Raw genomic sequence first — 13,797 nt, 5'->3', positions numbered from 1 at the left:
ATTATGTGTGATTTTTCATTCATTTATTGTCTGTACCGCTTATCCTTCAGGGGCGCCGGAGCCGATCCCCGCTGTGATTGAGCAAAGGCCAACATTTATAGAAATACAACCATCCACTCTTTCATTCATATGTCATATAAAGACATTCGCCCTCTCGTTTGTAAATCATGTAGCGGGAGCGCTAACCGCTGAGCCACCAAGCCGCGGATATGAATTAGATTTTTGAATTTCTGTTACGAAAGCTTCGGATCCGGCCGGACGTATTGTGACCCAAAAGCTCCGGAAAGCAACCAATTCCCGATAGAGGACGAGGTTCCCGACGAGACACGTGGGTTTAACGTGCGCGGAGCGACTACGCGAGGAGATTTGCAACGGCGTGATCTGAAACTGAGACAACCGCCGAGAGGGAAGATGGAATCACCTCCGCACCGATACCACCACCCCCCCCCCCCACCCCCCCGATCCGATTTCATAACGTCCAACACCCGCCGACACCCGCGAGTGTGTGCGTCTGAGTGTGTGTGTCGGGCTCACCTGGGCGGTCAGGCGGCCGCGTGCGTTCACGGCGTGCTTGAGAGCCAGTTTTATCATGGAAGGCAGCCTGAGGATCGTCGTCTCCATGTCCTGCTCCCCTCTCATGGCCCCGGCCAGCTTCCCCAGACCGTCCACGTAGGTCTTCCAGTGGGGTTGGACCTCGGCGGCCCCTCCCAGGCAGCCCTGCATCACCGCCTGACAGAACCCCCTGCAGGCCGGCGGCCCCAGCATACCCTGGCAGTGCGGGCAGTACCACATCTTCAGCAGGGCCCGGCCGCAGTCCCTGCCGGGCCGCAGGTGGTCGGTGGTGTTGACCACCTCGATGCCGAGGTTCAGCGCCTGGAGGAAGACCCTGGTGGCGAGAAGGGAGCGGGACAGACGTGTCATCATCAGCTTGGGGTACGGGCCGAACACGCCGGAGTCCTTCCAGGCCTCTCTGGCGCACTCCTCGGACACGGACGACTCGCTCCCCCGGAGCAGGTGGCGGTAGGTCAGCGGGAAGAGGCGGGCGTAGAGCGACGCCACCATGTGGTCCACCGTGGAGTCCGAACCCAGGATGTAGAGGGACATTTCCAGGAAGAGCTGCCCCACGGAGCTTTGCGCCCCGCTCCCCAGACCCGGGAACTCCGCCTTCAGCATGGCCAGGGTGGAGTTGCGGCCGTGACGGAGCACCAAGTCGAAAGCCTCTGCAAGAAAAACAGCAGGGGGTGGGGAGTGCGTGGTGAGGCGGCGTGTTTTTCCTTCCAGCTTTTGAGATAAAGGCGCCCTGCGATGGCGCAATCATCTCAACAACACATCGCTGTGAGCCATTCATCTCCACAACATGAAACAAATAGGTGCACTTCCCCCGCGACGCCCAAAAACCCTTCCCCGCACCCGTCGCCCGGGTTCCCTCCATCCGCCGCGTTCGCTAATGGGATTACTCGAACGTGCAGGAGTCCAAACGCAAACAAAGACGATGCGGCGGTAACGGCTAATGACTTGAAACGCAAAAGATCAAAGCTGCTACAGGAGATGGAAAAAAAAAAACCAAGACGCCGAGGTTCTCAGAGGCCGGGAAACAACGGAGCGCGCGTCATACCAATAAACGACTCTTGAATGGAGAGTTTGAATCTCCACGTGTTGATAGAAGTGCCGGCGGAATCACGTCTGCCGGGAGGTGGCGGCGGTTTGGGGAGGGTCGTCGGTGTTTCAAGACACAAAGTGGAGTCTTATCAACACGACGAGGCGAGAAGTGAGGGCTCCATCATCGACCCCGGAGCGAGGAGACGACAACGACGGTGGGGATTTGAGGCTCCATTACTGAACTTAGCAGGGGAGCTGAGAGTCGGGGAAATGAAGCTCGGTGCTGCCGAAATCCCATTTATACCGAAGCCGGCGTGCCGTATCGCTTTTGTCGGGGAATGATGGCCACAGCTGCTCCGCGAGAGGGAGGGGGGGGGGGGGGGGGGGAGCGGCGGTTTAAGGGACACCAGAGAACCTTATTACTGGAAGCTGTTGGCTTCTACACTACAATAACTAGCCATTCCAGCTTTGTTATTTGATTTCGCTCGGTCGGACGGTTTCATTTCTCGCTCTTCGTGTTCGGCGGATGTCAAATGAAGTCGCGCGCGGAGCTACGGGTCATTGGGGGACGCTTGGGAAGCAAGGGGACGGAAGTGTTTCGTGCCGAGTCGACATTTGAGCTAACTGGTGTTGCTTTTCGCTCTACCTGTATGTTAGCATTGCAGCTAGTTATGGCTCAAACCGCTACATCAAGGGTCGGGAACCTTTTCGACTGGGAGAGCCACGAAAGCCAAATATTTCTTGATATATTTCATCGAGAGCCATATAGTATTTTTGATGCACAAAAAATGAAATACGTCTTACTTTTAATGCGACCTCTGGTGCTGGATGGATTTGCTCAAAGTGCTGCTTTATATTTGACCGTTTCATCTATGCAATTTTATCATAGCATATTAGACATACCGCAGATCCAAATGCAAATTTCTCTGTCCACGCAGCCCGGAATGCACGGTAATCGTCTTTTTTTTCTTTGTCGCCATCTTTTCCGTTACAAGGGTTGATGCGGATAAAGTGGTTGGCTATTTGATAAAATTAATTTCTTCAACCTTTACAATGACCCAGATGTGCTCGGAAGCCAATGGTTCCCGACCCGACCGACGGGTGACCCGTGAAATTTATCTTCAAAACTAATTTCTGTTTACTTTAAAATGACACAGTATTATGAAGAAATCTTGTTCATCTTCTTTCGGCTTTTGCCCTCAGGGGTCGCCACAGCGAATCAACTTTCTCCATCTAACCCTAAAATTATTATGAAGAAATATCACAAGTATTTTAAAATCAGTTCCAAACTGTTTTTTTCTTTTTTCAACTCAAAATTGTCTGGGAGCCATATGGCATCACCAGAAGAGAGCCATATATGGCTCGCGAGCCATAGGTTCCTGACCCCTGCACTACATCTTGGATGGCAGTGATAGGGTTTTGGATGTTTGACCCTGAGGGACGCCATGAGAAGAAAGTGTGCTTTGCAACGCTCCTTTGCTTTTCCTGGACAAACAACTCCATACATGGTATTTTCAAGAAGCGTTCTTATGAGGGTTTAGGTTTATTTCTAGTTGAGATAAACGTCCGATCCTTGTCCGTTTCTTTAAGCAACCAATAAATCCCGCTCCAGCTGCAAGGTCCAGTCTGCGCCAGAAGGCGCTGAGCAAGTTTGGTGTCAGATGCAAAAAAACAAAAGCGAAACATCGACTAAAAACCACAAAAATTCAACAATTCGGTGCCGTGACCTGGATCCCGGGGGAATCCAACGCGGTCGATGCCACGAGTTGATGTAACATTGAAAAGAAGTGACGCCATCTCCTGCTAAGAGCGCTAAGAAACAACATTAGGATGATTTAAGGCTGAGCTGATTATAATGAAGCGTCATCTCCGTGGTATACCCGGTACCTCCGGATTAGCTCTGTCATGTCGGGTCCAGCTCGGCCCTGAGTACAAGGAGCTAGGCTGATGTAAGCCCTCCATTTATTTTTTTGGAATCCTGCAGAGCGTCTGATTTATATCCGCTGCCATTGTCAAATTCCCAGTCACCGAGTGAGATCATGTTTTAATGACGCGCTGTGATGGTGACACGTATGACGGATAAATCGTCCGCAGTTGTTAACAAGTTTAGCGAGCCCCGCCGGAGCTCGAGGGCAGGCAGCCTTTGCCTCACCAACACAAAATATCGAATTAGGCCGTACTGTGTTGTAAATATGAACCTTTGACTGTTTTATGTCCCAGTGTAGAAATGTCCCTTTCTTCTAAACACTTGGTTTCCATGGCACCAAATCACAACACAAATCAGCGAGAGCGCTAGCAGTCACATGCTAATAGCTGACTTGAAACAACAATATCTTCTAGCGCGAACGAGATCAAGCCACGCCGCCCGCAAACCTGAGAAATGAGAGGTTACTACCATGCAAACAGGTTAGAAATGAGAAAGGCGCATCATGGGATCCTCAGAGAAGTAAACGTACGCCATATAGCAAGGCTAGGCTAAAGCTAAGCCTGTTCTTAAACCGTGGATGGAGACCGAAAGATGGTTCCACAGAAGAGGCGCTCGGTCGCTTTAAGAGACTCCGGGGACCCTTCTCAGGTGACAAGGACGATCGTGATTGGTCGACAGAATCCCCGTGTCATGACTCCTTTAGCTAACCTTCCAGATCAATTCGGCGCACGCCGCCGCCGGAGAGCTTGCAGAACCAGCTGACGGGCGGCGCTAGCTGTCAGTGTGTTTTCAAGTGAGGTGCCGCTGCAGTGTCAGGGACAGCTGTGTTCTCCGGGTCCAATGTGACCGATCTAATTCGCCTTCGCCGGCGTGCGGCGCTCAGAGGAATCACAGGGGACGATCGCAGAGGGGAGGCCGCAGGACGGAAACTCATCTGCTGTCAATTAAAAAGATGGCTGAAATTAAACGGTGCTAAATCAAATCGGGTGTTCATTAGCTTCTTAATGATGATGTTGTTAAATCAACCCGACACGGGAGAGCGTCGGGAAAATGAAGAAAAGTGGTGAAGGTGGTGAAAAGATTACCGTTCTCGCCGCAAGGACTTTTTGCAGCTACCAGAACCTTTTCAGGAACTAGCATGTTTCTAAATGCATTAGGACAGCAGAGGAAGCAAGAACCGTGGACCTCATGTCAGGCACCATCTTAGCTCCTACTCCGAGGCCGGGTCTAAGTCGTGGGTGATTGGTGGAACTCCTAAACCTTGACCATTCCCATATACTTCCTGCGGAGTCCGGAGCGCCATTTTTAAAAACTACAGGTCACTGGTCAGATGGTTTCTTGGGGCAAAAAGGACTGACGCAGCAAAGAAATTGGGCGCCGAAGAGGTCCGAGCTCTTCTGGCCTGCTTCGCCTCAGAAGGCTTCCAAGGGCTTGCAGAGGAACAACTTCATTTGGACCAGTCCGGAGTTAGCTGACAGCTAACTGGTTCTTCATACGACAAAGCGGTGCAAGGAGAAGACAAAACACTTCAACCATCTGAAAAGGAGCGGCTTCCCCTCCATGGTGCCCACGTCTTCTTCTTCTTCTTCTATGTGTTTTTTTTCTCAATGTGGAGCCCCTGGAGAAGGAGGCTACTTCCTGGAACCTAAATCTAGCTAGATAGCTCTTCGAACTTCTCTGTCCATAATAAACCTTGTTGTGGAAGAGGAGTGGGGAAACTCGGCGTAATCAGCATTCAATCACGGAAAAAGGCAAATCCTTGACAAATTAAAAGAAAAAACTCTGGAGGATCCTCCGGCAGGTGTAAGAGGAGGCTCGGGGAGCGACGGGCATCTGTTTATTTTTCTCCGGCTAATCTGTGACACACTTCACCCCGTGATCAATGAGCAGCGCAGATCGCCAGCCAAGACAAGGAGACGGACCGAGGAGGCAGAGAGGATGGATATCGACGCGGAGAATGAACGAGCTCTTCTCTGCGGACACACATTAGGCGATATATTTCCCTCCCGATCCAAAAACCGGCGACAACATCCACCGGTTCTCATAAAAGCCTCCCGCATCGAAAGAGGCGATTCGGCGTCTCTGGTCGGATAACGGCGAGACGAGCCGCTTTGTAATGGGGGGCCCCTTTCGTAATGCGATTCAGGGGTCACGGCGAGGCCCATTTCCTGCGCGCTTCGCTCGCTGCCTTTCATGGTTGGGAGCCTGTGTGGGATCAGGTGTCCTCTAATGGAGGGCAGGAGGCCGCGCAGCAGACACCTGTGACATCCCGCATGCAGTTGCGAGGGGTTAAGAGCACGCATTAGCGCAGTAGGAGCACGCGGGTGGTTGGAATCAGTAGCGGCATCTATTTTTCAGGCTGGAAAGGCTTTTTAGAAACGCAACCGGGAGGGGGACGTCTCCATTTCTTGGCATTTAAGGTCCATCCACCCGTATCACCTGCTGGGGAACAATCGACTCTGAGTAAACCCTGATTTCGGGCGGCACGGCGGCGCCTTCTCCTCGCAGCCAGAAGGTCCCCGATTGGAGGGTGAAGAGTTGCATCTTTCTATATGACAGAGTGAATGGTTATGTTTCTACATGATTTGAATGAGAGGGTGAACGCTTATATCTCTACGACACCTGGATGAGTGAGTGAATGGTTGTACGTCTCCATATGACATGTCTTTATCCCTCTGCAGTACCCTAGGATTGACTGGCGCCTCTTGACCAATCACAGCCGGATACACTCCACCCCATCTGGGACCCCAAGTGTAGGATAAGCGTTGCCAATAATGAATGAATGAATGAATAACTGCTAAATCAAAATATAACTTTCATGTCCCTTCAATAAAGTCCTTCATCTGCAGGAACGCCGGTGCCCAATTATTAGGCAACAAACCGCACGTACACTTAAGGTCCATGCAAGCATCTCCCCCTGCGTGGGCCGCTCCCCGGCTGCGGTGAGTTCACTAACTCTCCGTGTGATCCGAATTTTGTGACAGGAACATATTTCCTGACTGACATCCAGACAGATGCGGTAAGATATTCATCATTTCAAGGCCCGGATGAAACAAAAACACGGCCTCCCGGTGTCTGCGTGGGCTGCCTGCGCTTTCCTGCCACAGCCAGAGCGAAAGTGGAGTCGCTGGAGACTGGAAGCCTGCAGGCGTGAATGAACGAGTGAACGGTTGTAACTCTTTATGCAATGAGTGAGTGAGTGTGTGAGTGGTTTTATGTCACTATATGACAAGTTTGAGTGAGTGAGTGGTTGTCTCTAACATGTGAGTGAATGGGTGAGTGACTGCATGGGCGTCTATATGACAGGTGAATGAGTGACTGGTCCAATGTCTGCATATGATATGCGAATGACTGAGTGAATGGCTGTCTTTTTATATAACTTGTGAATGAATTAATGAGTGAATGGTTGTCTTTATATAAGTTGTGAATGAATGAGTGAGTAAATGGTTGTCTTTTTATAAAAAATGTGAATGAATGAATGAATGAACGAATTAATGTGTGAATGGTTGTCTTTAAATAACTCATGAGTGAATAAGTGTGTGAATGGTTGTCTTTTTAAACAACTTGTGAATGAATGAGTAAGTGAATGGTTGTAATATTATACAACTTGTGAATGAATGAGTGAGTGAATGGTTGTAATTTTTTATAACTTGTGAATGAATTAATGAGTGAATGGTTGTCTTTATATAACTTGTGGATGAATGAGTGAGTGAATGGTTGTCTTTTATATAAAAATGTGAATGAATGAATTAATGAGAGAATGGTTGTCTTTTTATATAACTTGTGAGTGAATAAGTGACTGAATGGTTGTCTTGTATGTAACTTGTGAATGAGTGAATTAATGGTTGTAATTTTATATCACTTTTGAATGAATGAATGAGTGAATGGTTGTCTTTATATAGCTTGTGAATGAATGGTTGCCTTTATATAACTTGTGAGTTATGGTTGTCTTTTTACAGTATATAAAATGTGAATAAATGAGTGAGTGAGTGAATAGTTGTCTTCTTATATAACTTGTGAATGAGTGAGTGAGTGAATGGTCGTCCCTTTTTCTGAGAAGCCAGTGAGAGAGCGGAGCTTCGTCTCTGTAAGTGTCCCTGTGATTGACAGTTTGATCCCTCGCCCAATGACAGCTGGGACATCCTCCAGCCTCCGGCCTCCAGCCTCCAGCCTCCGCGAGTGCAGGAGAAGCAGGATGGATCAATGAATGAACGAATGAAAAGGGTTTTATCAGCAAATCAGTGATATTTCCACTGAGGTTGTTGTCACTGAGTAAATTCTAAATATACTAAAGTTCTCCGACACAGCAGCCCTGACATTTATCCAGCTGATAGCGTCATTTCTGGCCGGTGGATGAGCACGCAGGCCGCAGGTGATGCCTTCACCTCGCCCGAGCGCTCCCAACGGCCGCCGGCCGGCTGCGGCGGACGGACGCGAGCTCCGCGGCTTCATCAATCAGTCGGCCCGAGCCGCCATTATGCCCGGGAGAGGGCGGCGTCAATAAATTACCCGGCCGATGAGACCAAACCCATTTGGCTGATGGAGTGTCACCTCTAGCCGCCAAGGAGACGGATGGAGGAGCCGCCGCCACCTGGTGCCAGAGACAAAACCGTCTCTGTCCGGGACCCCGGAGCAGACTGGCGGGGCGGGGGGGGGGGGGGGGGGGCGCGGATGCCAGCGCCCCCCCCCCCACCCCACGCTAAGTGGAAACCCTGTATCGCCAGCGAGAAAAATGAAGAGGGCTGTTGTTTATGGAGGGGGGGGTTAAAGGCAGACGGGGCTTGGAAAGAAAGTGGAACCTTGACTGGGGAATTAAATCGGTTCTGTGGTCGAGCTTGTGACTCAACTTGCACGTATATCAAATTAAATTCCCCCATTGAAATGAATTGAAATGTTATCCCGACCCCCGGCTTGGTTACTTTAAAAAAAAAAAAAATTTAGAAATAACAATTAAATATGAAAAATAAAATAGGAATGTAATCAAAAGAGGTGGTTTTGATAGGTGTATTAAATATATACAATTTATGTCTAAACTTAAATACACTTATACATACACTTTATGTCTAAACTTCATTTATGGACAGAATGAACGCCGCTCTTTTTTTTAAAACCATCAAGCCGTCCACAAAATTTAGAGGACGTTCCCAGTGTTTTCTGCATTCACCAGAATTACAGATGCATTAATTAATTTCTTCATTCATTATCCAAAGCCTCATTTTAGGGACACCCTCTCATTCAGACATCACATCAAGTAAAAAGTCATTCACATGCGGTAATACTGTGACTTAGCGGGGGAATCGGTGACTCATGACTCAACGTGCTCATATATCATGTTAAATTTACCCATTAAAATGAATGGAAACACTGTTAATCTGTTCCAGCCCCCCCGGTTTTGTTGCATGTTTTTAAATAAGAAAAATGTACTTGATGAATCAGAATAACAAGACATAATAAAGAGGAATGTAGCAACTTGAAGGTCAGATGAAAATGCTAGTTTTTCACTTTTACTGAACTTTCTGGCTCCACACTTGATGCTACAATGTGTTGCTAAATGTAACTTTGCTTCACTTTATGTCTAAACTCCAATTGTGGACAGAATGAAGCCGCTTCTCTTTCTAAAAGCATCAAACCGCTTTGAACAACTCTTCCAACGCCTCGTCCGTCCACGTTCCCGCCGCGCCAAATCCACGTAAATGCTCACGCCGCTCACTGCTAACTCAGATCTGGGCCTCGGATCATGAAGCAAAACGTCCACTCGGATCTCGAAAACTCCTAAATGGATGGAAGTCGAGGCTCCACCGTGCGCTAAAACTCACCGTGCATTCATGGAAACTGGAGGAACAAGGATCGTAAGGTTAATAAAGCTCGTTTTATCGAGCAGAAGGACGTGGCGTGCAGAGCCAGAAGGCCCAGAATGGCTTCACGGGTCCCTCAGCGGTGTCGCCTCATTGGCTACCACCAACACACACATTGACCTTACATCCCTGACAACGGCATGTGATCCGAGAAGTATTCCAGTCGACAAGTTGCTCAGGTGGGGTCGCTCTACATGTGTGTGTGTGTGTGTGTGTGTGTGTGTGTGTGCATCCGTGTGGCAGCGGGAGGGGGGGCTAATTCCAGGAAGCATTGAAAAAAAAAACAAAAATCAAGAGGATGCTGGTAAAGCCCTGATTGCATCACGAGCAGACCGCGAGGGCCGATGGACAACAGGGGCACAAGTGAGATGTGTATCGGGTTACTCCATCTGTCCTTCTCACTGGACACACACACACACACACACACACACACACACACACACACAAGCACATACACTACAATCCCGCAGAGCACAGCGGTAGCCAGGTGGCGACTTTGTGGGCAGACATTTGGCAGACCTCAGTGGGAGGGGGAAGATATGAGTCAGGTGTAAGGACTCACACACACACACACACACACATGCACATGCCTGAATGCACACACACACACACACACACACACACACACACAAATTGGCAGGAGTTGTATTCCATTGATTTGCAGCCAAATAGGAGAATGAAGTCCACCCTCTGCTCTTGTTGCCTCCATGTCATCTCTTGAATGTTCTGGCTTTTCCGCGCCAAATGGAGGACATTGAACTCACCGCTGTTTCTGATCAGCGCTGTCGCCACGGGAATCGCAACACCGGCGCCCGTTAGCACGCGATTGATTTTCTACCAAACCGCCGATCACATCCTTGTGAAGAACTCCTGCTCTTGACCTTCAAGAATTCAAGAACTTCTCCTGCATCAGTTGAGATGCCATAATTACACAAAGACGACACGAGTTTTGAAAGCTCCAGAAACAGAGGAGGAGGTTGAGTCGGAGGTGGGAGAGCATCAGAGATCTTTTCTGAGCTCCTTTATGTGATGGACGGAGCAGACGGAGGACATTTGCCTTGGATCTCTAGAGGTGGAGGAACATCTAGAGAGTCCCTCCCTCTCGATCCCGACTCCGGGAAGGAGAATTAACCCCAGCGAGATGATTCAGACATTAGACGCCTTCCGGGTTTTCATCTTCAGCTTCAGCAGGAGGACCGGAGGAGGTGTTCAGGTGGGCTCTTGTGGAGGTCAGTGAAGCACAAAGACGGTGATGACACACAATACGCCGAGCCGCTTTCGCATTATCTGGCCTCTGGCTGCATTGATCTCCGGCGCTGTGCTCCTCTGCAGGGGTCAGACTCCAGCCGTGCCCCATTTCAGCCGGCTCTGAAGGACGGAGGACACGGTACGGCGAGAAGGACGCGAGGGCGAACAGCGGCAAGTCAGAAGAGGAGGAGGAGGAGGAGGAGGTGAACGAACGCTGCCAGAACCTGTGGAGGGAAATATGCAGCGATGCTTTGAAGCTGCATTCAAAGGCAGCTGAGTCAAGCAGAGCCAGAGAGCCAGACACGTCGCGAACCTCTCGCCAAAAAGCCGGCCGTGGGTGAGAGCGAGCCGACGCCCCCCGGCAAACACACACACACACACACACACACACACACACACACACACACACACGTTCGCACACCATCGAGACGGCCTCTGGACAGCCAGGAGTCCCTGCACGATGCAAGACGATACCTGAGTGGAAAGGCTCTTTCCAATAATGGATTCATGTCCGGCACACAGATGGAGACACACACACACACACACAGGATGCAGTTCACACACACACACACGCGTGCGTGTATACACACACACACACACAGTTTCACTCTCCGTCACCCACACACAGGCGCACACAGATACATCTTCTCTATCGCCCTATCTCCTCTGTCTCTCTCTGTCACACTCACACTCACACGCACGCAGGCACACACACACACACACACACACACACACACACACACACTTTCTCACTCACTCTCTGTCAAACACACATACAAAAACACTTTCTCTCCCTCTCTCCTCTTTGTCTCACAGAAACACACATACACACACACACACACACACGCATACACAGTAGCACAAATTTACTTTCTCTCCCTTTGTCACACAGTCACACACAAACACACACAAACAGTAAGTTATCTCTCTCCCTCTCCTCGTTTGCCACACACACACACACACACACACACACACACACTCTCCCTTCCTCTTTCACAAACACACACACACTCTCTCTCCATCCCTCTTTCACAAACAAAATCACACACACACTCTCCCTCCCTCCCTCTTTCACACACACACACACACACACACGCACTCTCTCTCTCATCCCTCTTTCACAGACACACACACAGACACACACTCACATACAAAAACAGAGCTATTGTTGCTCCCCAGGTCTGATCAGAGAGGATGCAGCCTCCTCCTCTCTGCAGACGTTGGACCAGAGGGGTCACGGCGAAGCAGGCGGGCCTCCCGAGCCTTCCGAGCCGCGCAAATCCAATCTTCATTTCTGAACGTCTGCGAACACACTCCCGCTCCCGTGCCCTCGGCCCGTCTTTCATGTTCCCGCCGCGTCCTCCGCGAGCGCCGGCTTAATGTCGGTTAATATCATTTCAAACAGAAACAGAAACAAGCGTGTTTCCACATCGCCATTTCACAGAGCGCCTCGAACACGGCGAGGGGGGGGGACGAGCGCCTCCCTTCTCCTTCTTCGTTTTCCTCACACATGAAAGGGGAGGAAAGTGGGCAAAGTTGCGAAGCGACGGGTTTTGAAGTTTTGGAAACAGATGGGCGCACAGTGTGACGCGGGGACGAGGGGAGTCGGGCGGAGCGATACGACGAGGGTGCGGGAGTGACGGATGCCGCCCTCGTTAGGCTTTACGATGTTTTCATCCACCGCCGCCCGTCCGTCTGTCATTCATGTGTTCATCTCGCACGAGGAAACATTAGCGGCGGTATGTGATGAAACTGGCGATGTGACGATGTTTACATTTGAGCCAAGATGGCCGACGGAGACGGCGAGAAGGAGTTTGAACGACAGGCTGCCTGGAGGGGGATCCGAGCTGGAGCTGCACAAGATGGGAACTCATTCATTCATTCGTTCGTTCGATATCAACTCGGGGTCAGAGGGAGCTGTGATTGGTCGAGAGGCGGGGTTCCACCTGGACCAATCACAGGCCCACATTTAGACCCTCTCATTCACGCATATATCATATATATCATCATACAGTGAACCTCCCGCATGTGTTTTGCCCGTGGGAGGAATCTGAGGAGAACATGGAGACCAGTGACCAACCAGCGACCTTCTCGCTGCGCGGAGGAAACGCTAACCGTCGCGCCGCCGCGCCTCCCGAGTCGGAAACAGTTTATGGAAAACCTCAGTCGGCGTGTTTGCTCTTGGATCTGCGGCGTTTGGTGTCTGCTGCCGCAAGACTTGCTCTGCTTTTAGACCCTTTCATATTAGTCATACCGGAAAGCTTCTGCGTTCTCTTTCTTTTTTTTTCCGAAGTTGGAAGGGGAGTCAGAGGCAGAGAGTGCCCTTGTAGTTCTGAATGTGAGTCTCTACAGGGCAAAAGGAAGTAAAGAATAAAATAAAAAAGCGACGGCAGAAATATCCCGTGGCCTCCGTGCGACCCGCAGCCCGAAGCCCCGGCCGCCGCACGCCAGAGTCACCGTGAACCCGGAACGGAGTCAAACTCCGCTGCACGGCAGCCGTTTCATCCTCCGGCGTCGGTGCCGCCGAGACGGGATGGATTCGGGCGGGATGGGCGGTCCGTCGCGTCACCGCGGTGATTAATACGGGCCCGACTTAGAGCGGACGCCGATTCACCGCTTTAATAATTAATTCTCTGCTACACGAGTTCCTCCGGCCCCTGCAGTGATCCATGAGGCTGACACACACCATATTTCACTTGACTCGGCGTGTGTGTGTGTATGTGAGAGTCTTTAAGTCTTGAAGGACATCAATGACAGTTCCCTACAATTGCTTTATGACACAATACTTACTCGGAGACGGCTGCTCTGGGAAGTATCTTGGTTCGGTTGCCACGGATACGTTTAAATAGCACTAATTCACACATCCTATGGAGACATAGAAGCATTCAACCCTTCATCCATACGACATGCAACCATTCAGCCTGTCATTCACATGCAATATAGAGATATTCAATATTCACCCTCTCATGCACACATTAAGTAAATTCATCCATCCATTCATCTGGACAATGGAAAGTCTCTTGTGAACCTCCTGCATGTTTCTGGATGATGGGAGGAACCCGGAGAACCTTGAGGAACCCCATGCAGACACGGGGAGAACATAGAGGCTCCACACAGAAAGGAATCCAAGCAGGGATCTCCTCGCTGTGGAGGAGGAAGCGCCAACCG

General features: G+C 50.3%; 1 protein-coding gene across 1 annotated transcript in view; it reads right to left on the bottom strand.

Annotated features, from left to right (window-relative positions):
• Positions 1 to 13,797, bottom strand: part of gpc3 (glypican 3) — a 115,950-nt gene that overhangs the window by 50,210 nt on the left and 51,943 nt on the right. The window contains exon 3 of the mRNA XM_086178782.1: positions 535 to 1,220. Coding sequence (XP_086034908.1) covers positions 535 to 1,220 — 686 coding nt within the window. The remainder of the gene's footprint in view (positions 1 to 534; positions 1,221 to 13,797) is intronic.

Source organism: Fistularia commersonii, chromosome 31 (assembly GCF_037954325.1).
Source record: "Fistularia commersonii isolate RoL2024-O1a breed Wild chromosome 31, RoL_Fcom_v1.0, whole genome shotgun sequence".
Lineage (NCBI taxonomy): Eukaryota > Metazoa > Chordata > Actinopteri > Syngnathiformes > Fistulariidae > Fistularia > Fistularia commersonii.
Note: the sequence above shows the minus strand (reverse complement) of the source record. Positions and strands in the feature narration are given on the sequence as shown.